Source organism: Rhinichthys klamathensis, unplaced genomic scaffold, assembly GCF_029890125.1.
Source record: "Rhinichthys klamathensis goyatoka isolate OS25496 unplaced genomic scaffold, OSU_Roscu_1.1 h1tg000998l_1, whole genome shotgun sequence".
NCBI lineage: Eukaryota > Metazoa > Chordata > Actinopteri > Cypriniformes > Leuciscidae > Rhinichthys > Rhinichthys klamathensis.
In genome coordinates this window covers 2637-27500 of record NW_026607296.1, presented here as the reverse complement: position 1 = coordinate 27500, position 24864 = coordinate 2637, and the positions used below count along the sequence as shown (strand labels likewise).

Below are 24864 nucleotides of genomic sequence, written 5' to 3'. Positions count from 1 at the left end.
TGGAGAAATACACTTATATTCAGAAGTTTGGCGTCAGAAAGATTATTTTTAATAAAATTATTTAGAAAGGATCAGGCACGTGCAGAGACGGGTGCGTGTGTCATGTTAATTATATCACATAATTAACATGACAATGTGTACAAAACAAAACTAAAGTAGCCTAAATTCACGTTTATTTTACCTATAGCCTGAGACGTCGTTGCCAACGCGTTGCTTCACTTCCGCATGTCGTAGCAAAAGTTATGCGTTTTAAAACGAAAATGCACTGGTATTCCTAAATACATAAACGTAGGAACCGATGCTCTCGAGTCAAATATGGCTCTTTCATTGAGTAGGCTAAGGCTCGAAGGCAGGAAGAAATAAACCAAACATTTTTTTTTACTTTTTTTCCCAACAACAAGTCGATTCAATTAAAAATCCACATATCCCATATTTTAGAATATTACCAAAGCCCGTCTACATTCTCTGATATTGCACAATTATTTGATGCCTTGTCATGTGCACCGACCAATCGTCATCTGGGCTCAACAAGTTCAAATTTCATTGGACAATGTGAAGTGGAGCGATAATTTATTTCGTTTGAAAATTTATGGACAGAATTTACTTTATGATCCAATCTGAATCTTCGTTGTTGAAACAATGGATGTTAAGTGACTACAACGCACTGCACAAAACAAGCATCAAAAGTCGCATTAATGGTAAGTATTAAACTCACTTGTATTTAGCGCTAAACGAGCGCCACCTTCAGGCCTATTATGTGAAGTGTAGGCTGACAAAAGAAGTCTCTTATAATAAAATTATTAAAGGATTAGTTCACTTTTAAAAAAACTTTTGCTGATAATTTACTCACCCCCATGTCATCCAAGATGTCCATGTCTTTCTTTCTTCAGTCGAAAAGAAATTAAGGTTTTTGATGAAAACATTCCAGGATTTTTCTCCATATAATGCACTTTGCTGGCCACCAAACGGTTCAAAGTGCTTTAAACGATTCCAGACGATGAATAATGGTCTTATCAAGCGAAACGATCGGTCATTTAAAAAAGAAATAACAAAGTTTAAGTTTTATAAGCTCAAATGCCCGCCTTGCTCTGTTCTGTGTGACTCTCCTGTTCGAACTCGTTCATCAAAATGAACAAATCTTTTTTCGAGTCATTTGGTTCATTTAACGAACGAAATGAACGAATTGACTCGGAAAAAGATTCGTTCATTTTGATGAACGAGTTCGAACAGGAGAGTCACACAGAACAGAGCAAGGCGAGCATTTGAGCTTATAAAACTTAAACTTTGTTATTTCTTTTTTAAATGACCGATCGTTTCGCTTGATAAGACCCTTATTCATCGTCTGGAATCGTTTAAAGCACTTTGAACAGTTTGCAGTTTGCACTGAAACTGTCTTTTGGACCTTGAACCGTTTGGTGCCCAGCAAAGTCCATTATATGGAGAAAAATCCTGGAATGTTTTCATCAAAAACCTTAATTTCTTTTCGACTGAAGAAAGAAAGACATGGACGTCTTGGATGACATGGGGGTGAGTAAATTATCAGCAAAAGTTTTTTTAAAAGTGAACTAATCCTTTAATTTCTTTCAACAACAAAAAAAGAAAGAAAGAAAGTTACTGACCCCAAACTTTTGAACGATTGTATATTGGTACAACATATTTCTATTTTAAATAAATGCTGTTCTTTCTTTTCTTTTTTTACTCAGAATCCTGAAAAATAGTATCAAAGGTTATAAGTATATTAAAAAAGAAATCCACTATTTTATATTGTAGTAATATTTCAATATTACTGTTTTTTTCTATATTTTAGATCAAATAAATGCACCCTCGATGAGCATAAGAGACTTTTTTTCAGAAACATTAAAAATATTAATGTTTCCAAACTTTTGACCAAATATATATATATATATATACACATGTGAGCCCCTGCCCCTAAGGAACTCTCTGCATGTCCCTGAAATTATGCATTAAATTGATCAAAAGTGATTTCAAATAAATGCTTTCTATTCATCAAAGAATTATGATTTCCACCTAAAAAATCTGAAACTGCTGTTTTCAACATTGATTTAATAATCATAAATGTTTCTTGCGCATCAAATCATCATATTAGAGTGATTTCGGAAGGATCATGTGACACTGAAGACTGGAGTAATGATGCTGAAAATACAGCTTTGATCACAGAAAATATATTACAATAGAAAACAGCTATATTAAATAATAAAAATATTTCACATCATTAATGTTTTTACTGGAGTTTAATAATAGATATTATTAAACCAAATTATGTTATCTTTTCTTTTTTTGGATTATGTTAAAAAAATAGCAGCCAATGTAAACTGTGGCATTTATCTGCACGATTCTCCATTTATAAGCAGAGAAGCGGATAACACTAAATACTCATGTATATTAATTAGGGTATGTGACGTAACATTAGACGCGATCACGTTCAGGAAGAGAATGCAGGGGTTTCGAGACGCGCTTTAACACTGCGTCTTAAAACGCGACGCTCATGACGCTCGACACTCAAAACATCGAAACGACGCCAATTTAGCGCTTAAAACAGCGAGTGCGTCCTGTGTGTGTCACTTTAAGAGACACGCAACATTATGCATATTATAAGACAAGCCCTCAGTGATTGGCCAGCTGATGCCCACCAACGTCTGACTCCGACCCAATGAGGTCGCACTATTTGGCGACGTCACGGTGCGTAATTAATATTCATCATTTTAGCCCAGATGGGGTTTTCCTCCTTGCAGTGCACTAGTTCACTTTCGGTTTCAGATTCGGACCTTGTATGGTGTTTCACGCACAGTATTCTCATCTCTCTTGTATAGTTACTTATTTTAAACGATAATATATTAAGTAAATGTGACGGCGACACTAAAAACACATCGATTCTTGAAATATCTTGAGAGTTTCAGTAGGTATTCACAAGGTACGTAACTTAGCCTAGTGTTTCTTTATCTCTTTCCAAGCACATATTGTTGTCTGAATGCACTTCAGGGAAATCTGTAAACATACACAATGTTTAAGTAATTATCTACTAACTTTGACTTGCAAGCAAATTGTGTAGATTGAACGCGCTGATAAGTAAGCAAATCTCATTGAGCTTATTAAATGAAAATTAATTTTTAGAGTGAAAGTGAAACTGATTTACCCACATTGAACAGCATATACCATTGTTTTACTTTGTATGTCCTTGGGGAAATAAACAGCTAAAACCAGCCTAGGCTTCTAGACTGGCCAAGCTGGTGTTCAGCTGGTTTTACTTGGTCTATTTGACCAGCTAAAAAAAATAAAGTGCCCCAAAAACCCCCTCGAAAACCAGCCTGGAGACCAGCTAAAACCAGTTTTATCTGTTTGTTTGTTTTCAGCAGGGTTGTAACATGATAGCTACATGTACATAGATCTCTGTTTGTTTGTCATTGCTGATCCTAATCTTTGTTTGGCAGTGCTGGGGATGAAGGATAAGATGGCCGTTCCTCTGTTCGCCCTGTTGGCGTTGTGTGTGGACGTGTTCACAGTGATGTTCATTGGTGCCATCCAGCTGTCCCCGTCCTTCACCAGTAACGCGTTCATCACGCTGTGGGCCGGCGGACTGGCCCGAACCACTCTCCTCCTCTTCGTGTCCGTCTCCTACTCCGGCAGCCCGGCGTGGATGAGAGGATGCGAGGGCGTTCAGACGGCTGTGGTCCACGGCCTCCTCTATCCGGTGTACATCTCGTTTCTCTGGGCGTGTGGCAGGTCTACTGTGGAGCTGCTGTGGGGTTGGCACACCTGGCAAGGGGTAAGATGTGCCGTAATACATTTAACCCATCTGGTGTTGTTCATTTTGGGAATGGGAGTCACACGACTTTGTGTTGTTCGTGGTAAAAAGTGACTTCCCTTGGTGTAACCACTAGATTACTATATAGCTGCATATAAAGAGGCTTTAGACATAATTACTTACCTTTATTAGATTGTGGATATATATTTAGACATTTTCAAAAACAACTTTTTGTCAAGGTTTAGATCTTTTTTGTTTGAAATATTGATTTGAAGTGTCAATTTTTCCTTTTATTTTACTACAGTCAAAAGACATTGAACATCAAAATTCAATAGAGATGTAGCGAATTGAAAATTAATTCTTTATCAGAGCTTAATCAATCTGGGTCCGATCTGATTTCAGACTCTTATTAATAAAATAATCTTATTATTTGAGTAGTCTAGCTCAATTTTGCCATTTTGTTACAGCCACACCAGTTCAATTGTGTGTGTGTCTAATAGTGTGTGTGTGTGTGTGTCTGGACCCTGTGTTTGTGTGTGTCTTTGAGTGTGTGGTTGAGTGTGTGTGTGTTTGAGTGCGTGTGTGTTTGTGTGTGTGTGTTTGAGTGTGTGTTTGAGTGTGTGTTTGAGTGTGTGTTTGAGTGTGTGCTTGAGTGTGTGCTTGAGTGTGTGTGTGTGTGTGCTTGAGTGTGTGTGTGTGTGTGTGTGTGTGCATGTGTGTTTGAGTGTGTGCGTGTTTGAGTGTGTGTTTGAGTGTGTGCTTGAGTGTGTGCTTGAGTGTGTGCTTGAGTGTGTGCGTGTGCATGTGTGTGCTTGTGTGTGTGCTTGTGTGTGTGCGTGTGCATGTGTGTGTTTGAGTGTGTGTTTGAGTGTGTGTTTGAGTGTGTGCTTGAGTGTGCTTGAGTGTGCTTGTGTGTGTGCTTGTGTGTGTGCTTGTGTGTGTGCTTGTGTGTGTGTGCATGTGTGTTTGAGTGTGTGCTTGTGTGTGTGCGTGTGCATGTGTGTGTTTGAGTGTGTGCTTGAGTGTGCTTGTGTGTGTGCTTGTGTGTGTGCTTGTGTGTGTGCTTGTGTGTGTGTGCATGTGTGTTTGAGTGTGTGCGTGTTTGAGTGTGTGTTTGAGTGTGTGCTTGAGTGTGTGCTTGAGTGTGTGCTTGAGTGTGTGCTTGAGTGTGTGCTTGAGTGTGTGCTTGAGTGTGTGCTTGAGTGTGTGCTTGAGTGTGTGCTTGAGTGTGTGCTTGAGTGTGTGTGTGTGTGTGTCTTTGAGTGTGTGCTTGAGTGTGTGCGTGTGCATGTGTGTGTTTGAGTGTGTGTTTGAGTGTGTGTTTGAGTGTGTGTTTGAGTGTGTGTTTGAGTGTGTGTTTGAGTGTGTGCTTGTGTGTGTGCTTGTGTGTGTGCTTGTGTGTGTGCTTGTGTGTGTGTGTGCATATGTGTGTTTGAGTGTGTGCTTGAGTGTGTTTGTGTGTGTGTGTGTGTCTTTGAGTGTGTGCTTGAGTGTGTGCGTGTGCATGTGTGTGTTTGAGTGTGTGCTTGAGTGTGTGCTTGTGTGTGTGCGTGTGCATGTGTGTGTTTGAGTGTGTGTTTGAGTGTGTGCTTGTGTGTGTGCTTGTGTGTGTGTGCATATGTGTGTTTGAGTGTGTGCTTGAGTGTGTGTGTGTGTGTCTTTGAGTGTGTGTTTGAGTGTGTGTGTCTGTTTTAGAGTTTAACCCCTTCCTTGCTGCCCGTGCCTAATTATTGATTTTATTTCACGCATTTGCAAAAACTTTCTTTGTGTTTCAGTCACACCAGTTTATATACAGTATCTTTAGTGATTTTTCTAATCAATTCACAGAGTTTCGTACCATTCTGATGAACCAGCGATTAAAAAAACAAACAAATTCAGTCTAAAACGATCGAGCAACACCAGAGGGTTAAATGGCGAACATACACTTAGAAGAGTATTTGAAATGTCAGGTGTGTGTGTGTGTGTGTGTGTGTTTTAAACCCGATTATCTTTCAGCTTCTGCAGGGGTATTTGGTGTTGGCGTTGTCTCTGTTGCTGTGGAAGCGCCATGTCCTCACTCTCCTTCCAACAGCCAGAAAGCAGAAAACACAGCAGAAGGGCAAGGCGTCGCTGCAAAGGCTGCTGGGATACATGAAGCCCTTCAGTGGACGCTTTGCAGTCGTCTTCTTCTTTGTGGTTATATCTTCTTTAGGTAAAAATGTCATACATACAGTAGAGGGCAGAAGTGATAATGGTTTTTAATGACACTATAAGTTCAATTAAACCATCAAAATATGAGGAAAAATTATTGGGCAAACTACAGCTATAGGTTTTATTTTGCCATGTTAAAAAAATGCATAGAAAAACAAAAAACTGACATATTTAATTGTATTCATATTTCATAATATTTCATTGGTTCTCTCTTGTTTTTGCATGAGTTCATAATTTCTGTTAAAAAAAGTTATTATCACAAATAAAAATAATCCCTAAATATGATCATCCTTGTGCAATTGATACAGTATAACATTAAAATATTATTTGTAAAATATTTAGTTGCTTTACTATATTACTGTATTGTTAGATGTATTATTATTTAAATCATTACATTTTTTATTATTTTTATTTTAATAATTTTTTCTATTTATTATTATTATTATTTCTTTTTTTTCTTCCTATTTTTAGACCCATTGCCTAGACAATACATAATGCCATTTTATTTATTTATTTATTTAAATATTTTATTGAACTTATTACAATTTGAGTAAATATTGCGTTATTGATGTATCTGGCTCCATTTCCTGTTATGGCTTTATGATCTGTAAATAATTACCTTGAAATCTAGCCTACAGTGTAATTTAAAACTTATATAGTCTGTCAAATGAAAGAAAGTTGATCGCATATCACTTTTACTTTCACTTTGGTCAAATTTGCTCTCATAATTGTTCAGCACACAAATTCATGACAAGTTTGCAAACACACAGACTTCTCAGCAACTTATTGATTCTTCTAGATGTAGAGATTGCAGAATAAATTGGGTCAATGATGATAAAGCGTGTTTCTTTTTGTCTGTAAGCAAATTAGAAGATGAACATGCATATTTACATGCATATTGTGGCACAGGTGAAATGGCGATTCCTCACTACACCGGTAAAATGACGGACTGGATCATGAATGAAGATGAGCCCGAGGCCTTTAACCACGCGATCACTGTCATGACCCTGATGACCGTCATGAGGTGAGGCCACAAGAACAGTCCTGTACACTACTGTTCAAAAGTTTGGGTTTAGTGAGACTTTAACTCAGCGAGGACACATTAAACTGATCAAAAGTGAAGACATTTATAATGTTACAAAATAAACGAGTCAATGAGATACTATTATAGTTTTTATTCATATATTGAATCAGCTTTTTTTGTAATTTCAGTTAGTTTTTGAGTAATTTTGTTGTTTTTTTGAATTTTTTTATATATTATTCTTCATATTTGGAATTTATGACATATTTATGACATATTATATATATATATATAATTATGTATTTTATATATTTTATATAGATATATAATATTTTATATAAATTATATATATATATATATATATGATTATGCATATATAGACCAAATGCATTAAAAAAGCATTTGGTCATAAATATGTCATGAATTCCAAATAATTTTATATATATATATATATATATATATATATATATATATATATATATATATATATATATATATATATATATAAAAATTTATTTGGAATTTATGACATATTTATGACATATTGTATATATATAATTATGACATATTATATATATATAATTATGCATTTTATATATATATATATATATATATATATATATATTATATTTTATATAAATTATATATATATAATTATGCATATATAGAACAAATGCATTAAAAAAGCATTTGGTCATAAATATGTCATAAATTCCAAATAATTTTTATATATATATATATATATATATATATATATATATATATATATATATATATATATATATATATATAAATTATTTGGAATTTATGACATATTTATGACATATTTTTATATATATATATATAAATATGTCATAAATTCCAAATATTAAGAATAATCATAGTTTTTTCTTGAGCATCAGATCATCATATTAGAGTGATTTCTGAAGGATCATGTGACACTGAAGACTGGAGTAATGATGCTGAAAATACAGCTTTGATCACAGAAATAAATTACACTTTACTGTATAATCACATAGAAAACAGCGGTTTTATATTGTACAAATATTTGTACTTTATTTTTGATCAAATAAATGCAGCCTCGGGGAGCAGAAGCATTTAAAAAATGTCACCGACCCCAAACTTTTGAAGTAGGCTTGAAATAATGTGTGATAAATGTGAAATAAGGTGAATAAACAACACCTGAAATGCATTAAAGATAAAAGCACATCTCAGGATTTCCTCCTGTTTTCTGCAGCGCCGTGTGTGAGTTTGTGTGTGACCTCATCTACAACATCACCATGAGCCGAATACACACGTCCATCCAAGCACTCGTCTTCCAGTCGGTGCTGAAACAAGATATTGCGTTCTTCGATAAAGCTTCCACAGGTAAACCTGCAAACAAAGTGCTATTTTTTAACTGTATCATATGTACGAGTGTTGCTGCTGATTCCCTCTTGATCATTTTAACTCATGCTGTCACTTTTACTTTAGTATTTTTCAATTAAAGCTGTTAAAATAGAGACAATGCCTATAAAATCCTTTTTTTTTTAAAAGGCAGATTAGTGTCATCAGGTGGGAGTAAAAAAGAAAAATATCTGTAATGCCATAGTGTAACTAGCGCTTTCACTTTCGTGAAAAAATCCTGTTCGATTTGAGACATAAGTGTAAACATAATTAAAAATCGATTTTCCATGTCTAAAGACGTTTCCATTTTCAACAGCAAATACAGGCAAATCCACGGACACCTAACACAGGCATTAAGACGAGCGTAAAGAGGCGCTTGAGACGCACAAGTCAGCAATATTCCTGATGATTTATTGGCGTGAAGTTTCAGCACAATGACAAACAGGAGCGCAACATTCAGGGATTGAGATTAACTCCCTCGACTCGCCAGATGCGGATACAAATGAACTTTGGCGGGAAACGCTGTCAAATCACGAGCCAATCAGGCGTGTTTCTGTGTTTACTCACTTTGCTGGGGAAGTTCGTGTTAGACAAATCTGCGCAAATACGCAACTCGTGATCCTCATGATATATTAAATACAGCGTATTGCAGAATCTGCTCATTTCTGGCTCACTTGAACACACACACACACACACACGTCACTACACAACAAATAACGGCGCGCTTGTTCACTTGCACTGAAGTAATAGCGAATATTAAAAAGCATTTGGTGAACAGAAAAGACAGTGTTATTTTCCAGCATCCGACATGTTCTGTGTCCTGTGTTGATCTGTCCACCTAACACACATTTTTGGTAAAAAAAAAAGGCCGTTAAAATCGATTCCCTATTCTCGTTTTCGAAACTTGTGTTGGTTGGTCCGATCGATTGTGCAATAGCTGTATATAAAGAGGCTTTAGACATAATTACTAACTTTTATTAGGTTGTGGATTTGGATATATATTTAGACATTCTCAAAGACAACTTTTTGTCAAGGTTTAGATCTTTTTTGTTTGAAAAATTGATTTGAAGTGTCAGTTTTTCCAATTCAGTCAAAAGACATTTAAAGGGTTAGTTCACCCCAAAATCTGAGAGCTGGATCACTCCTCCATAGGCTTCTATGTTATTGAAACTTGCCGGCCCAGAAAAGTTATTAAAGACATCGTTAAAATAGTCCGAGTGACTACAGTGGCTCAACCTTAAGTTTATCAAGCGACGAGAATACTTTTTGTGCGCAAAAAAACAAACAAAAATTACGACTTTATTCAACTATTCATTTCCTTCTCTGTGGGCCTCTAGATTTCACGTAGTGTAACAGCGCAGCGCTTCTGGGTTGCACGTCAAACGAAGGCTCACTATTGGCCGACGCTGGTCATGTGTGTGTGTGTGACGTACAACACAGAAGCGCTGCGCTGTTACACTAGTGAACTCACTCGAGGCCCACAGAGAAGGAAATGAATAGTTGAATAAAGTCGTTATTTTTGTTTGTTTTTGCGCACAAAAAGTATTCTCGTCGCTTGATAAACTTAAGGTTGAGCCACTGTAGTCACTCGGACTATTTTAACGATGTCTTTAATAACTTTTCTGGGCCGGCAAGTTTCAATAACACAGAAGCCTATGGAGGAATGATCCAGCTCTCAGATTTAATCAAAAATATCTTAATTTGTGTTCCGAAGATGAACGAAAGTCTTACGGGGTTGAACAACATGAGGGAGAGTAATTACTGACAGAGTTTACATTTTGGGGTGAACTATCCCTTTATTATCAAATTTTAATAGAGATATCATGTGACGAATTAAAAAGGACTTTCACCGGTCCCTGTTCAGGTGACATTGTGTCCCGCATCACCACCGACACCAACACCATGAGCGAGTCTCTGAGTGAGAAGCTGAGTCTGCTCATGTGGTACTTCATGCGCATCATCTTCCTCTTCGGCTCCATGGTGTTGCTCTCCGTCAGACTGTCCGTCTTCACCGCTCTCGGCCTCCCCATCATCTGGATCATCCCAGAATTCTCCGGCCGGTTCTACCAGGTAACATTAATTTGATCATATATGAGTCATATATCAGTGGCCAAGGGTCCTTAAAACGTCTTAAAATGTCTTAAGGGTTTCCTAATAAAAGGCTTTAAAAAGTCTTAAAATGCCTTAAATTCAGATTCGATGGGTCTTAAATATTTCTGGTCACATTACCGCTAAAATGTCTCCAGTCTGACGAACTCAATGTCCGTCAAATAACCGGCGAAGCATCGAATCGCGAGAATGATTCTGATTTTATTACATAACCGGCGATTGATAATGATAATGTGTTTCTGTAAGCGCTGTTGAGACTCGCCCGTCTCTGTGAGAGACTTTATAGTGAGAAATCAAAACAAACCAGCATAAGCGCACACATCATAAATCACAGAGAAACATACTGAGGTAAAAATTCACAATGTTGAGTTTTTTATTTATCACATATGATATAGTTGAGTAACATAAGATGACGGGAGCTATTTTGCTGAATATTCTCACGATTGCAAATGTAACATTGATTTTAGTTCAATAAACAAGTAGTTAATATTAAATTACTTCAATGACTTAGGTTAAACATTAAATATTACATATAATGTGTATTTCCATCACAGGTTTGGTCTTAGATTTCATTCAAAGTGGCGTTAAAAAGTCTTAAATTTAACTTGTTTATATCTGTAGACACCCTGGGCCAAAAGTGGCGTCCAGGGTGAGACTAAATTTGAATCTTCAGCCTTTACTTTAATATTATTATTAATATTTTGTAAGCATATTGGGTAGTTGTGCTTGGAGTCAATTGTTTTATTTGTGATTAAAAACGCAATGAAATTTTGAACACGTGCAAAAACGAGAGAGCCAATGAAATAGTAATCGCGATTAATCGCATCCAAAATAAAAGTTTGTGTTTACATAATATACAGTATGTGTGTGTACTGTGTATAATTGTTTTGTATATATAAATGCACACACATGTATATTTTTAAGAAAAATGTGTAATTTATATTATATATAAAATGTTTATTTATATATTTATATAAAATTCTTTATACAGTATATACATGCAAATATTTCTTAAATACACATGCAAGTGTTTGTATTTATATATTCAAAATAATTATACACTGTACACACACATATATTATGTAAACACAATCTTTTATTTTGGATGCGATTAATTGCAATTAATCGTTTCACAGCATTAGTATTATTAACTGATTATGTCGTAGCCAATGTTGACTTTTTCCTGTTTTTCTATGCATTTTTCTTTTTGCATAGTAAAATAAAACCTCTAGCTGTAGTTTTACTTTTTTTAACCAAGTTATTGTTTTGTCCTTCCCTCATATTTAACATATTTAAAAATGTTAGGTTTATATATGCAAAAGTTGCATTATCTAATCTAATTAAACATGCCCTTATTTGCATGCGTTTACAGAACGGAAATTTGAACATTGAATAACAAATTTTTATCACTCCATAAATCAGAAAATACTATCAACAGCAGAATGTTAAATGAATCAGACAAATGATACGCGAACCAGGGTAATTATAGTTAACATAGACTACATTTGAAACTAAAACCATTAAAAAAAAAGTGAAATAAAATAAATCTTAACTGAAATAAAATAAAAAATAAAGAACTTTTATTTCAGCTGGTTGCAAAGGCAACATTTTGCATTCTAATCTAATGTAACTTGTACTAAAATAATAATAAAAATAATAAAAACTATATAGACATATTTATATATATACATATATAAATAATAATAAAACTATATAGACATATTTATATATATATGTATGTAATAAAATGTCAAAAACGCATAACAAAATTACTTAAAAACTAACTAAAATTACACAAAAAGCGGATTCAATATATTAATAAAAACTAGAATAGTATCTCATTGACTCTATAAAAAACTTCAGAATATAAATCTACAGACAGAGGCAAATAGATAAAGTGTAATGAAATATGCATTTATTATTCTGGATGTTTTTTTCTTCACATTAGTCAGAAAAGCCCATTATCTCAAAATCGACCAGTTCATGAAAAATCATTGGTTTTGCCTATTTTGCTTCTATCATGTAAATAAACCTTGCACAAAAATTTCACAATGACTTTAAGATCAGACCGAAATAAAATCAAGCAGCTTTTTCCAAATGTTGGTATTCTTCAGAAAGATATGCAGATGTTTCCAATTACACATATGGTGTTTTTCTCAATTTCATTAAGTGCATTTGTGTTTATTAAGTGCATTTGTGTTCATTAAGTGCATTTGTGTTCATTAAGTGCATTTGTGTTGATGTGTGCTCTTGTTTCCCCCTCAGAAACTTTCTGCACAAGTGCAAGAATCTCTGGCGAAAGCCAACGACGTTGCGACGGAAACGTTCTCCTCCATGAAGACGGTCCGGAGCTTTGCTAACGAGGACGGAGAAACCGAGAGGTACAAGAAGTGTTTGGAAGGCACGTACGCCCTGAACAAAGTGGAAGCCGCTGCTTACGCCGCCTCAACGTGGACCAACAGTGTGAGTTTTCTTGGTATAATGCACATTTTTCCAAACATATTCAATGCATTCTGGGCACAGTATTAATTTTGAACATATGTGACCACAAAACCAGTCAATTTGGCTGAATAAATAAGCTTTCCATTGATGTATGGTTTGGTAGGATAGGACAATATTTGGCCGAGATGCAATTATTTGAACATCTGGAAAAAAATCTAAACATTGAAAAAATCGCCTTTAAAGTTGTGCATTTATGTTCGCGATTATGCTGCATCCACTCACAAAAATACATTTTTCATATATTTAAGGTAGGAAACTTCATGCAACATGATCTTTACTTAATATCCTAATGATTTTGACCCATACAATGTATTGTTGGCTAATATACCCGTGCGACTCGAGACTGGTTTTGTGATCGAGGGTCACACATGCATTCTGGAACAAACACTGCTTTGAATATTAGAGCGATTTCAAATGCATCCTGAAGTCAGTGTTTGAAATCTAATGTGCATTTTTCAGATGTCCAGTCTGGCTTTGAAAGTCAGTATACTGTACTATGGAGGACGGCTTGTGACAGGAAGTGATGTCAGTAGCGGTGATCTGGTGTCGTTTGTGCTATACGAGCTTCAGTTCACATCCGCTGTGGAGGTAATCTCTCAAACCCTGTGTCTGTTTGACCACAGCCCTCATGCTAAAGCAAGCATCACTATTAAACACCTTTAACCCTTTAAGCGCTCTTGGTCAAAAATGACCAAAATAATTTTTTTTATTTAAATGAAATGAATGTACGATATTTTAGTTCGATAATGTTTTTTATTTAATATTTTGTATTTTTAGGGGATTTTATGGTACTAAATTATATTTACGCTGTATTTATAATCCATTTATTACATTTTTGAGCATAGACCTATTCAAAATTTAATTTCCAATTTAAACTGTCGTAGTTCTTGAATGCTTTTTGAAGCACAGATTACTCTTTTTAAAGATGACACAGATTATTGCTGAAGTGAAAAAAGTTTTAAAAAGTGAACTTACGTTTATTTTAGGGCTGTTAAACGATTAATCACGATTAATCACGATTAATCGCATCCAACATAAAAGTGTGTGTTTACATAATATATGTGTGTGTACTGTGTATAATTATTTTGTATATATAAATGCACAGTGCACACACATGTATATATTTAAGAAAAATGTGTTATTTATATATGAAATGTTTATATTTATATAAAATATACATTATAATACATTAAGTCTATATACAGTATGCAAATATTTCTTAAATACACATGCATGTGTGTGTATTTAAATTATTTAAAATAATTATACATCGTACACAGACATATATTATGTAAACACACACTTTTATTTTGGATGCGATTAATCGCGATTAATCGTTTCACAGCCTTGGTTTATTTAAAAAAAAATATATATATGAAATATATGTTTTCAAAAACATGTTTTACTCTAAAACTGTGAGAAAATCAAAGCCATATATATCGAAACAAGTTGTGTTCAAATTTGAGGTTGATAAAAATGAGCTTTCAGTGAGATGTTGTTCGGCTGCAGTACCGAATGCTTCCACTAGAGGAAACTCGTCTCCCATTAATTTCCAATGCGCTCATTTCTGACCGCGAGCAGCACGAGTGACTATTTTTTTTCAGGACCATTTAACCTGTTCGAATTATGTCCATGATTTTTTTTTTTTTTTGTTCACACAGCAAGTTTACCAAGTTTCGTACCATTCCAATGAAGAAAAAACCCCAAAACAAATGTAAACTTTTTCGGTCAAAAATGACCGAAAAGCCCCAGAATCCACTCACAACAGCCTATCATTGACTTTTGCATGAGAAACCACCACTGTTTTTTTCTTCTAGTCCAGTGTGTGCCTTGAAACCCCTGCCGCTTGTGTCACAGGTGCTGATGTCCTACTGGCCGCATGTAAAGAAGGCGGTCGGCGCTTCAGAGAAGATCTTCGAGTATGTGGACCGAAAGCCTGATGTTCCTCCAGACGGCTCTCTCGCTCCTCCAACTCTGAACGGACACGTGTGCTTCAGAAATATCACCTTTGCTTATCCGAATCGACCGGACACAGATGTGCTGAAGGTGTGCACTGAAAAAGCTCATATTATATTTCACAAAATTAAAAGAATTATGTTTTGCTTAAAGAAAAATTGCATGATATAAACTCACAATTGCGAGTTAGAAAGTCAGAATTATGAGATAAAAAGTCAGAATTATGAGAAAAAAATCAGAATTATGAGCTATAAAGTCAGAATTATGAGATAAAGTCCGAATTGCGAGAAAAAAAGTCAGAATTATGAGATATAAAGTCATAATTGCGAGAATAAAGTCATAATTGTGAGATATAATGTCCGAATTTTGAGATATAAAGTCAGAATTATGAGAAAAAATTCAGAATTATGAGATATAAAGTCATAATTGCGAGAATAAAGTCATAATTGCGAGAATAAAGTCATAATTGTAAGATATAAAGTCTGAATTTTGAGATATAAAGTCAGAATTGTGAGAAAAAATTCAGAATTATGAGATATAAAGTCAGAATTGCGAGAAAAAAGCCAGAATTGTGAGATATAAAGTCATAATTGCGAGAATAAAGTCATATTTGTGAGATATAAAGTCAGAATTTTGAGATATAAAGTCAGAATTATGAGAAAAAAATCAGAATTATGAGATATAAAGTCATAATTGCGAGAATAAAGTCATAATTGCGAGAATAAAGTCATATTTGTAAGATATAAAGTCAGAATTTTGAGATATAAAGTCAGAATTATGAGAAAAAATTCAGAATTATGAGATATAAAGTCAGAATTGTGAGATATAAAGTCAGAATTGTGAGATATAAAGTCAGAATTATGAGAAAAAAATCAGAATTATGAGATATAAAGTCATAATTGCGAGAATAAAGTCATATTTGTGAGATATAAAGTCAGAATTTTGAGATATAAAGTCAGAATTATGAGAAAAAAAATCAGAATTATGAGATATAAAGTCATAATTGCGAGAATAAAGTCATAATTGCGAGAATAAAGTCATATTTGTAAGATATAAAGTCAGAATTATGAGATATAAAGTCAGAATTATGAGATATAAAGTCAGAATTGTGAGATATAAAGTCAGAATTGTGAGATATAAAGTCAGAATTGTGAGATATAACGTCACAATTATCTTTTAAATAGTTTTTTTTCTGTGGCGGAAACAAGCTTTCATACAAAAGCGATGTTCGGAGGGGATGTTTGTTTTCAATGATCCTACAAGTTCAGAAAATATTATATATTTTTTAAATATTTTAAATATGAGGGAAGAACAAAACACGAAACTCGGTTAAGGTATTTATCTGACAAAATTATTTAGCAAAAAAGTCAAACTACAGCTACAAAAAACTGCACAGAAATACAAAAATATTGACTACAACATAATCAGTTATTAATATTTTCTTGGTTCTCTCTTAAATTTGCATGTGTTCATAATTTCTGGCCATAAAATTCATTGTGTTATCATCACAAAATTTGACATAACAATGCAATACACTGCAAAAAATGCTTTACTTAGTATTTTTGTCTTGTTTCCAGTCCAAATATCAAACATAAATCAAGATGCATTTACTAAAGTAGTAAAATGACATAAGATATTAAGTCTTGTTTTCTGGGGAAATAAATAAAAATGAAGTGAGTTTTTGCTTAAAAGAAGCTAAACTATCTGCCAATGGGGTCAGAAAAATAATGTTGTTTCTATTTGATTATTTTTCTCACCCCATTGACAGATAATTTAGCTTTTTTTAAGGATCAACTCACTTAATTTTGATTAATTCCCCCGGAAAACAAGATTTAATATCTTATCATTTTACTCATCTAGTAAATGCATTTTGATTTAAGAATTTTTTGATATTTGGACTGGAAACGAGACAAAAATACTAAATAAGAAAGGCATGTTTTGCAGTGTATGCTTACAAAATCTGTAATGATATTTGAATAAAGGATGATGTCATCAATTTTTGATGGGCTGGTTTTGCCACTCCTGTATATTGAATGTAAAACGGTGTTGCTGGTGCTTCTAGAGCGTCTCTCTCGAGCTGAAGCCGGGCCAGATCACGGCTCTAGTGGGTCCGTCAGGTTCTGGAAAAACCACTATTGTGAGTTTGCTGGAGAGATTCTACCAGCCTCAAAATGGGCAGATCTTATTGGACCAGAAGCCACTGTTGAGCTACAAGGACAAATATCTGCATGAGAAGGTAATCCTATTATTTGCCGTATACTAATAACTGGATCTAAGTGAATATGAATAAAAGCGCCTGGGTTTCTTTGTTTGCTGAGCTCGTTTAATCTCCACCCTCTCAGATTAGTGTGGTGTCCCAGGAGCCGGTTCTGTTCGCTCGGTCTGTGCTGGAAAACATCAGATACGGCAAAGAAAACGCCTCGGATGAAGACGTACACGCCGCTGCCAAGCTGGCCAATGCAGATCACTTCATTTCTAGTTTACCTAAAGGATATGACACGGGTGAGTCTTAGACACTTAGTGAAGTTCACTGTAATAGCTCATGGCGAGATTAAGAGTATTAAAGGGTTAGTTCAGCCAAAAATGAAAATGATGTTATTAATGACTCGCCCTCATGTCGGTCCAAGCCCGTCAGACCTCCGTTCATCTTCAGAACACAGTTTAAGATATTTTAGATTTAGTCCGAGAGCTTTCTGTCCCTCCATTGTAAATGTGTGTACGGTATACTGTCCTTGTCCAGAAAGGAAATAAAGACATCATCAAAGTAGTCCATGTGACATCAGTGGAGTGTGTTGAAGCATCGAAAATACATTTTGGTCCAAAAATAACAAAAACTAGGCCTTTATTCAGCATTGTATTGTGTTCCGGTTCTGTTGTGGATAGCCATGTAATAAGCGGGATTATTAATAAGCGCTTTGCGTTGGGGTCCTGATCAGCATGTCGGGGTTTATTCGCTATAACAACCGCCTCGCTCTACATTATCCCTTACACACACATATATATATGAAGAGTTTGGTTCCAAAACGCAATAAATCCATTTAGATTAATTTGAGTAAAAATGTGTTTTCTTTACCAAGAAAGTGGAAAGATGAAAACCACTATTTTCTGTTTCAAACTTTCACATAGCATTTGTAGGTCATAATAACAAAAAAATTAAAATCCAGGTTTTGATTTTCAAAGATTTATCATAAAAACGGATTATTTTTTTCCCCAAAATGCAACAAATCCATTTTTTTTTAAAATTCAAAATGCAATTAATCCATTGAATCAATATAAAAGTTTTTTTTTTTCATATTGAAACTGTTGAAAATACACAACAACGTAAGTTTATTAGTATAATATTTTTATTAAGAACTGTAAAGAAGATTGAAAACATTTTTCCTCCTCCCGAGTGCCTCATCTTCTTAATCTCCTCACGTAAATGACTCGATTTCGATGCCTTACGTTTCTCACCCACCGCAGAAACAACCACAGGTTCATCAATGCTGTCAAAATTATTCATTTTTTTGTTTGTTTGTTGATCGAAAAGTTCAAAATAGATAAGAAAAACTAGGAAGCCGGGTGTATCTAAGGCGCTGCCGTCAGTGTTGCCAACTATTTTCAACGGAAAGTAGCTAACGCCTTCCCTAAAAGTCGCTAAATGTCGCTAGATGACGTCATACGTCAATTAGCATATTCATGACGTCATCACGTCGTTCTTGCGTTCTGCCTGCCTATGTGTTTTCTCTCTAAATTCATGCTCACATACTGTATTTTAATATCATATCATATAATATAGCCGAATGTCTAATAAAGCTGTTTTCATTTGCTATATTATTTTTTGTCAGACAATAGAACAAGTAGACAAGCTATGGTACAGTGAATGACAAAAAGAGAGAGAGAGTGACGGCAGGGAGAAAGCAAGAGCTCGCGCTCGCACGACTGACAACATTTGGAGGTTACTAAGGTTTGTCTGAAAAAGTCGCTAGATTTGTCGCTAGTCGCTTTTTTGAAAAAATGTCGCTAAAGGGGTCTGAAAAGTCGCTAAATATAGCGACAAAGGCGCTAAGTTGGCAACACTGGCTGCCGTTACTGTTTACATTGCGTGGAATGGTGCGTTGCGATTGGTTGAGAGTGGAATGGTGCGTTGTGATTGGTTGAGAGTGGAATGGTGCGTTGTGATTGGTTGAGAGTGGAATGGTGCGTTGCGATTGGTTGAGAGTGGAATGGTGCGTTGTGATTGGTTGAGAGTGGAATGGTGCGTTGTGATTGGTTGAGAGTGGAATGGTGCGTTGTGATTGGTTGAGAGCGGATATATCGCATTCTGCAGAGAAGGGAGACTGGCGTTTGTCGCGGTTTGGAAAGAAAGGGAGAAAACATGACAGAATAACACGGCGGATATCGCATTTTACTTAAAATTAAACATTGACTTTTAAATACCAACCAGATACAATACTGATTTTTGCAATTTCAATTTTTTTTAAAAATGGCGTTTATCGCGTTTTGGAACCAAACTCTTCATATATATCTCTGATGTAAAGTTGTTTTAGAGAGTGAGAGGTGTTGTGTGGTGTCCTCAGATGCTGGAGAGAAGGGCGGTCAGGTTTCCGGAGGACAGAAGCAGCGCATCGCCATCGCCAGAGCTCTGATTCAGAGACCGCAGGTTCTGGTTCTGGATGACGCCACCAGCTCGCTGGACACTGAGAGTGAACACAGGGTACGATCCACCGGACTTTTGAACAATACTTTATTGTGCTTTTCTTACGCTATATTTTTTTCAATGCTATATTTTCTAAATGGCATAATCATTTGTTGCACACAATCAATGAGCTCATTGTATCTGCATCAAATTACTACATTGTTTAAATTAATGCATTTTTAGCTAACTGTATATTATATATGAAGGTATTAGGCAATCCTGTCATAAGACATATGATATATGATATTTTGTAACGTCCTAAAACAAATGGTAATGCCATGTTGGTGGATTAGCACCTGTAGAATTTCCTTTTGTTGAAAGCCCAGATAAAAGTAAAAAAGCTACTATTTTGTGTAGGTCCATATCCGAGGCAGTTCGACTTCACGAACGCATTTCTTTACACACACACACACACACACACACGTGAGTAATGAATTGGAAACACTCGCTCTGCGCCAGTGGATGAATGCGGCAATGTGAAACAATGGAAAGCACATACGCAACTTCTACGGAAGAGTGTATTCTCGAAATGTTTCGACTTTAATCTCGTAATGTTTCGACTTTAATCTCGAAATGTTTCGACTTTAATCTCGAAATGTTTCGACTTTAATCTCGAAATGTTTCGACTTTAATCTCGAAATGTTTCGACTTTAATCTCGTAATGTTTCGACTTTAATCTCGAAATGTTTCGACTTTAATCTCGAAATGTTTCGACTTTAATCTCGTAATGTTTCGACTTTAATCTCGTAATGTTTCGACATTAATCTCGTAATGTTTCGACTTTAATCTCGTAATGTTTCGACTTTAATCTCGTAATGTTTCGACTTTAATCTCGTAATGTTTCGACTTTAATCTCCAAATGTTTCGACTTTAATCTCGTAATGTTTCGACTGTAATCTCGTAATGTTTCGACTTTAATCTCGTAATGTTTCGACTTTAATCTCCAAATGTTTCGACTTTAATCTCGTAATGTTTCGACTTTAATCTCGTAATGTTTCGACTTTAATCTCGTAATGTTTCTACTTTAATCTCGTAATGTTTCGACTGTAATCTCGAAATGTTTCGACTTTAATCTCGTAATGTTTCGACTTTAATCTCGTAATGTTTCTACTTTAATCTCTAAATGTTTCGACTTTAATCTCCAAATGTTTCGACTTTAATCTCGTAATGTTTCGACTTTAATCTCGTATTGTTTCGACTTTAATCTCGTAATGTTTCGTCTTTAATCTCGTAATGTTTCTACTTTAATCTCGAAATGTTTCGACTTTAATCTCGTAATGTTTCGACTTTAATCTCGTAATGTTTCAACTTTAATCTCGTAATGTTTCGACTTTAATCTCGTAATGTTTCGACTTTAATCTCGTAATGTTTCGACTTTAATCTCGTAATGTTTCGACTTTAATCTCGTAATGTTTCGACTTTAATCTCGTAATGTTTCGACTTTAATCTCGTAATGTTTCGACTTTAATCTCCAAATGATTCGACTTTAATCTCGAAATGTTTCGACTTTAATCTCGTAATGTTTCGACTTTAATCTCGTAATGTTTCGACTTTAATCTCCAAATGTTTCGACTGTAATCTCGAAATGTTTCGACTTTAATCTCGAAATGTTTCGACTTTAATCTCGTAATGTTTCGACTGTAATCTCGAAATGTTTCGACTGTAATCTCGTAATTTTTCGACTTTAATCTCGTAATGTTTCGACTTTAATCTCGTAATGTTTCGACTTTAATCTCGAAATGTTTCGACTTTAATCTCGTAATGTTTCGACTTTAATCTCGTAATGTTTCGACTTTAATCTCCAAATGTTTCGACTGTAATCTCGAAATGTTTCGACTTTAATCTCGAAATGTTTCGACTTTAATCTCGTAATGTTTCGACTGTAATCTCGTAATGTTTCGACTTTAATCTCGTAATGTTTCGACTTTAATCTCGTAATGTTTCGACTTTAATCTCGAAATGTTTCGACTTTAATCTCGAAATGTTTCGACTTTAATCTCGTAATGTTTCGACTTTAATCTCGTAATGTTTCGACTTTAATCTCGTAATGTTTCGACTTTAATCTCGAAATGTTTCGACTTTAATCTCGTAATGTTTCGACTTTAATCTCGTAATGTTTCGACTTTAATCTCCAAATGTTTCGACTGTAATCTCGAAATGTTTCGACTTTAATCTCGAAATGTTTCGACTTTAATCTCGTAATGTTTCGACTGTAATCTCGAAATATTTCGACTGTAATCTCGTAATGTTTCGACTTTAATCTCGTAATGTTTCGACTGTAATCTCGTAATGTTTCGACTGTAATCTCGTAATGTTTCGACTGTAATCTCGTAATGTTTCGACTTTAATCTCGTAATGTTTCGACTTTAATCTCGTAATGTCTCTACTTTAATCTCGTAATGTCTCGACTTTAATCTCGTAATGTCTCGACTTTAATCTCGTAATGTTTCGACTTTAATCTCGAAATGTTTCGACTTTAATCTCGTAATGTTTCGACTTTAATCTCGTAATGTCTCGACTTTAATCTCGTAATGTTTCGACTTTAATCTCCAAATGTTTCGACTTTAATCTCGAAATGTTTCGACTTTAATCTCGTAATGTCTCGACTTTAATCTCGTAATGTTTCGACTTTAATCTCGTAATGTTTGACTTTAATCTCGAAATGCTTGACTTTAATCTCGAAATGTTTGACTTTAATCTCGTAATGTTTCGACTTTAATCTCGAAATGTTTGACTTTAATCTCGAAATGTTTGACTTTAATCTCGTAATGTTTCGACTTTAATCTCGTAATGTTTCGACTTTAATCTCAAAATGTTTCGACTTTAATCTCGTAATGTTTCGACTTTAATCTCGTAATCTCGTAATGTTTCGACTTTAATCTCGTAATGTTTCGACTTTAATCTCGTAATGTTTCGACTTTAATCTCGAAATGTTTGACTTTAATCTCGAAATGTTTCGACTGTAATCTCGTAATGTTTCGACTTTAATCTCGTAATGTTTCGACTGTAATCTCGTAATGTTTCGACTGTAATCTCGTAATGTTTCGACTTTAATCTCGTAATGTTTCGACTGTAATCTCGAAATGTTTCGACTTTAATCTCGAAATGTTTCGACTTTAATCTCGAAATGTTTCGACTTTAATCTCGAAATGTTTCGACTTTAATCTCGAAATGTTTCGACTTTAATCTCGAAATGTTTCGACTTTAATCTCGAAATGTTTTATACTTTATTCTCGTAATTTTAGATTATTATTATTATTATTTTTTTTTTTACTTTGCGGTTCAGGGCTTCTGTAATAGTCACCATTGTTTTTATTGTGCTTTATAAATGAATAGAGATTGGGATTGATCGGTGTCTGATTTTCCTCGTCCTCTTGGTGTCTCAGGTGTACAGCGCTCTGAGGAAGGACCTGAAGAGCTGCACGGTTCTGCTCATCACACACAGACTGAGCGGCGTGGAGAACGCAGATCACATCGTCTTCCTCCGAGAAGGAGAAGTGGTCGAGGAGGGAAACCATCCGGACCTGCTGGCCAAACAGGGATACTACGCAGAGTTCGCCAAACAACAGAATACAGCAATCCATCGCAACAACGCAGAAGACGTTACAAACACCGACCAATGATTGTCTACGTCAGCTATCATGTGAAATCAGCACAAATCAGATCACACGCTTTTGCATTTTTTTTTCTCCATTAGTACTAGCAGAGAATGGCCTAAGCCCCGCCCCTCCGCTTCCGGACCTTATTTCGTAAAAAATATGTATGGTAGTCAATGGCGAGAGACGACTTATCTTTTTATTCCGTCTGAACTGTGCCCTGAATTACACATATGATGTTTGTCAGTTTAAAAGATACTTATGAACGTCAAGAATGTCGCAGTTTGTCATAACATTTAGTTTTATGTGAAAATCGCTTGATGAACTACATCTCCCGGGAAGCGAAACAACGAGCGAGATCCGCTGCTCGTGTGTGTGCAGTCTGGTACAAAACACTCGATGACGGCGTAACGTTATGATTATAACGCAAGACTATAGAAACGATGACAGACGTTAGCTTCAGTAGAGTTAGCTTCATTCATTGAGAGGAAATGTGCGCCTTTGGGGTTTGTAGTCTTTACGTATTTTCACAGTCTTACACCTCAACATTTTACATCAAACTGCGACTTTCTTGACTTCAAAATGTATCTTTTAAATTGACAAACATCATATGTGTAATTCAGGGCACAATTCAGACGAGATCAAAAAATTTTTTGTCTCTCGCCATTGACTACCATACAATATTTTTCCGAAATAAGGTCCCATGGTGATGACCGGAAGGGGAGGGGCTTAGGCTCTCTATAAGGGGAGAACGTCCACTCTCAGTAAACATCGGCTCCTGAACTGGTTGCAGTTCCACTCTGGCTCCACATGAGGGCGCTCACAGGACGAGTGCAGAATGAATGGAGGTCTATGGCGCTATACCCCTCAAAATCCACTTTCCTCAGGATATAATTTTTTGTCTAGTAATTTGAATGTTGTATTCAAAACGAGATGCAAAGAAATTACACATTGCTGGGTGTTAGATTTTTTAAAGTCACTTATTTGCTTTAAAAAGTCTGTTAAAATGTCAATGACGTCATACACATCGTACGACCAGAGATACTGCTTAACGGCAATTTCTGCACTTTCTGTTCTCTCGAGACAGCGGACACAGGTAAACACACGTGCTAGAAGGGTTTTTGTAAAACTAAAATTCTTAACATTCTGGTCCGGATGCCACGATGCCATCAAGCGGTGTCTCTGGCCGTAATCAGTCCTTCACTGACCAACCAGCGTTCATTAGCAGAATGCTAGCGTGTTATGGGCAACAACAACTCAACCTGTATGAAATCGAAAGGACATAAGTACTCGTTCATTCAACTTTCGACCTATAACCCATGTTGAACTTGCAAAACCTACAATCAAATCTGAGATTTCTCAACGGCAATCGGGTGAAAGAGACACATTTAGCCGTCTAGCTCCATAGACTCCCATTCATTTTGCACTCATGGGCGATCGCCCCCAGTGGAACTCTGGTGGAACTGCAACCAAAATTCGGTGCAATTGGACTTAAAAGGGTTTAGTACATATTTCTCAGCTGTTTATTTATGTAAATTATGCTAGTGTTTTTAAATTAGGTGTAAATATCACAAAAACGCGAGAAAAGATATGGGTGAATCTCACTAAAATATGTCCAGGTTTCGTTTCGCCCCCATATCCATTATTTTGGAAATATAGAAAA

The 24864-nt window shown here is 35.3% G+C and overlaps 1 protein-coding gene across 1 annotated transcript; it reads left to right on the top strand.

Annotated features, from left to right (window-relative positions):
- The first annotated feature begins 2770 nt into the window (after positions 1-2770).
- On the top strand, positions 2771-23311 carry tap1 (transporter 1, ATP-binding cassette, sub-family B (MDR/TAP)). Its single transcript, XM_056244513.1, has 13 exons — positions 2771-2932; positions 3450-3784; positions 5759-5954; positions 6863-6977; positions 8212-8342; positions 10225-10430; positions 12735-12932; positions 13431-13559; positions 14829-15017; positions 16990-17163; positions 17270-17429; positions 19487-19623; positions 22992-23311. Exons 2-13 carry the CDS (start codon positions 3458-3460, stop codon positions 23226-23228), a joined length of 2199 nt encoding a protein of 732 aa, XP_056100488.1. The 5' UTR covers positions 2771-2932; positions 3450-3457; the 3' UTR covers positions 23229-23311.
- Positions 23312-24864: the final 1553 nt, after the last annotated feature.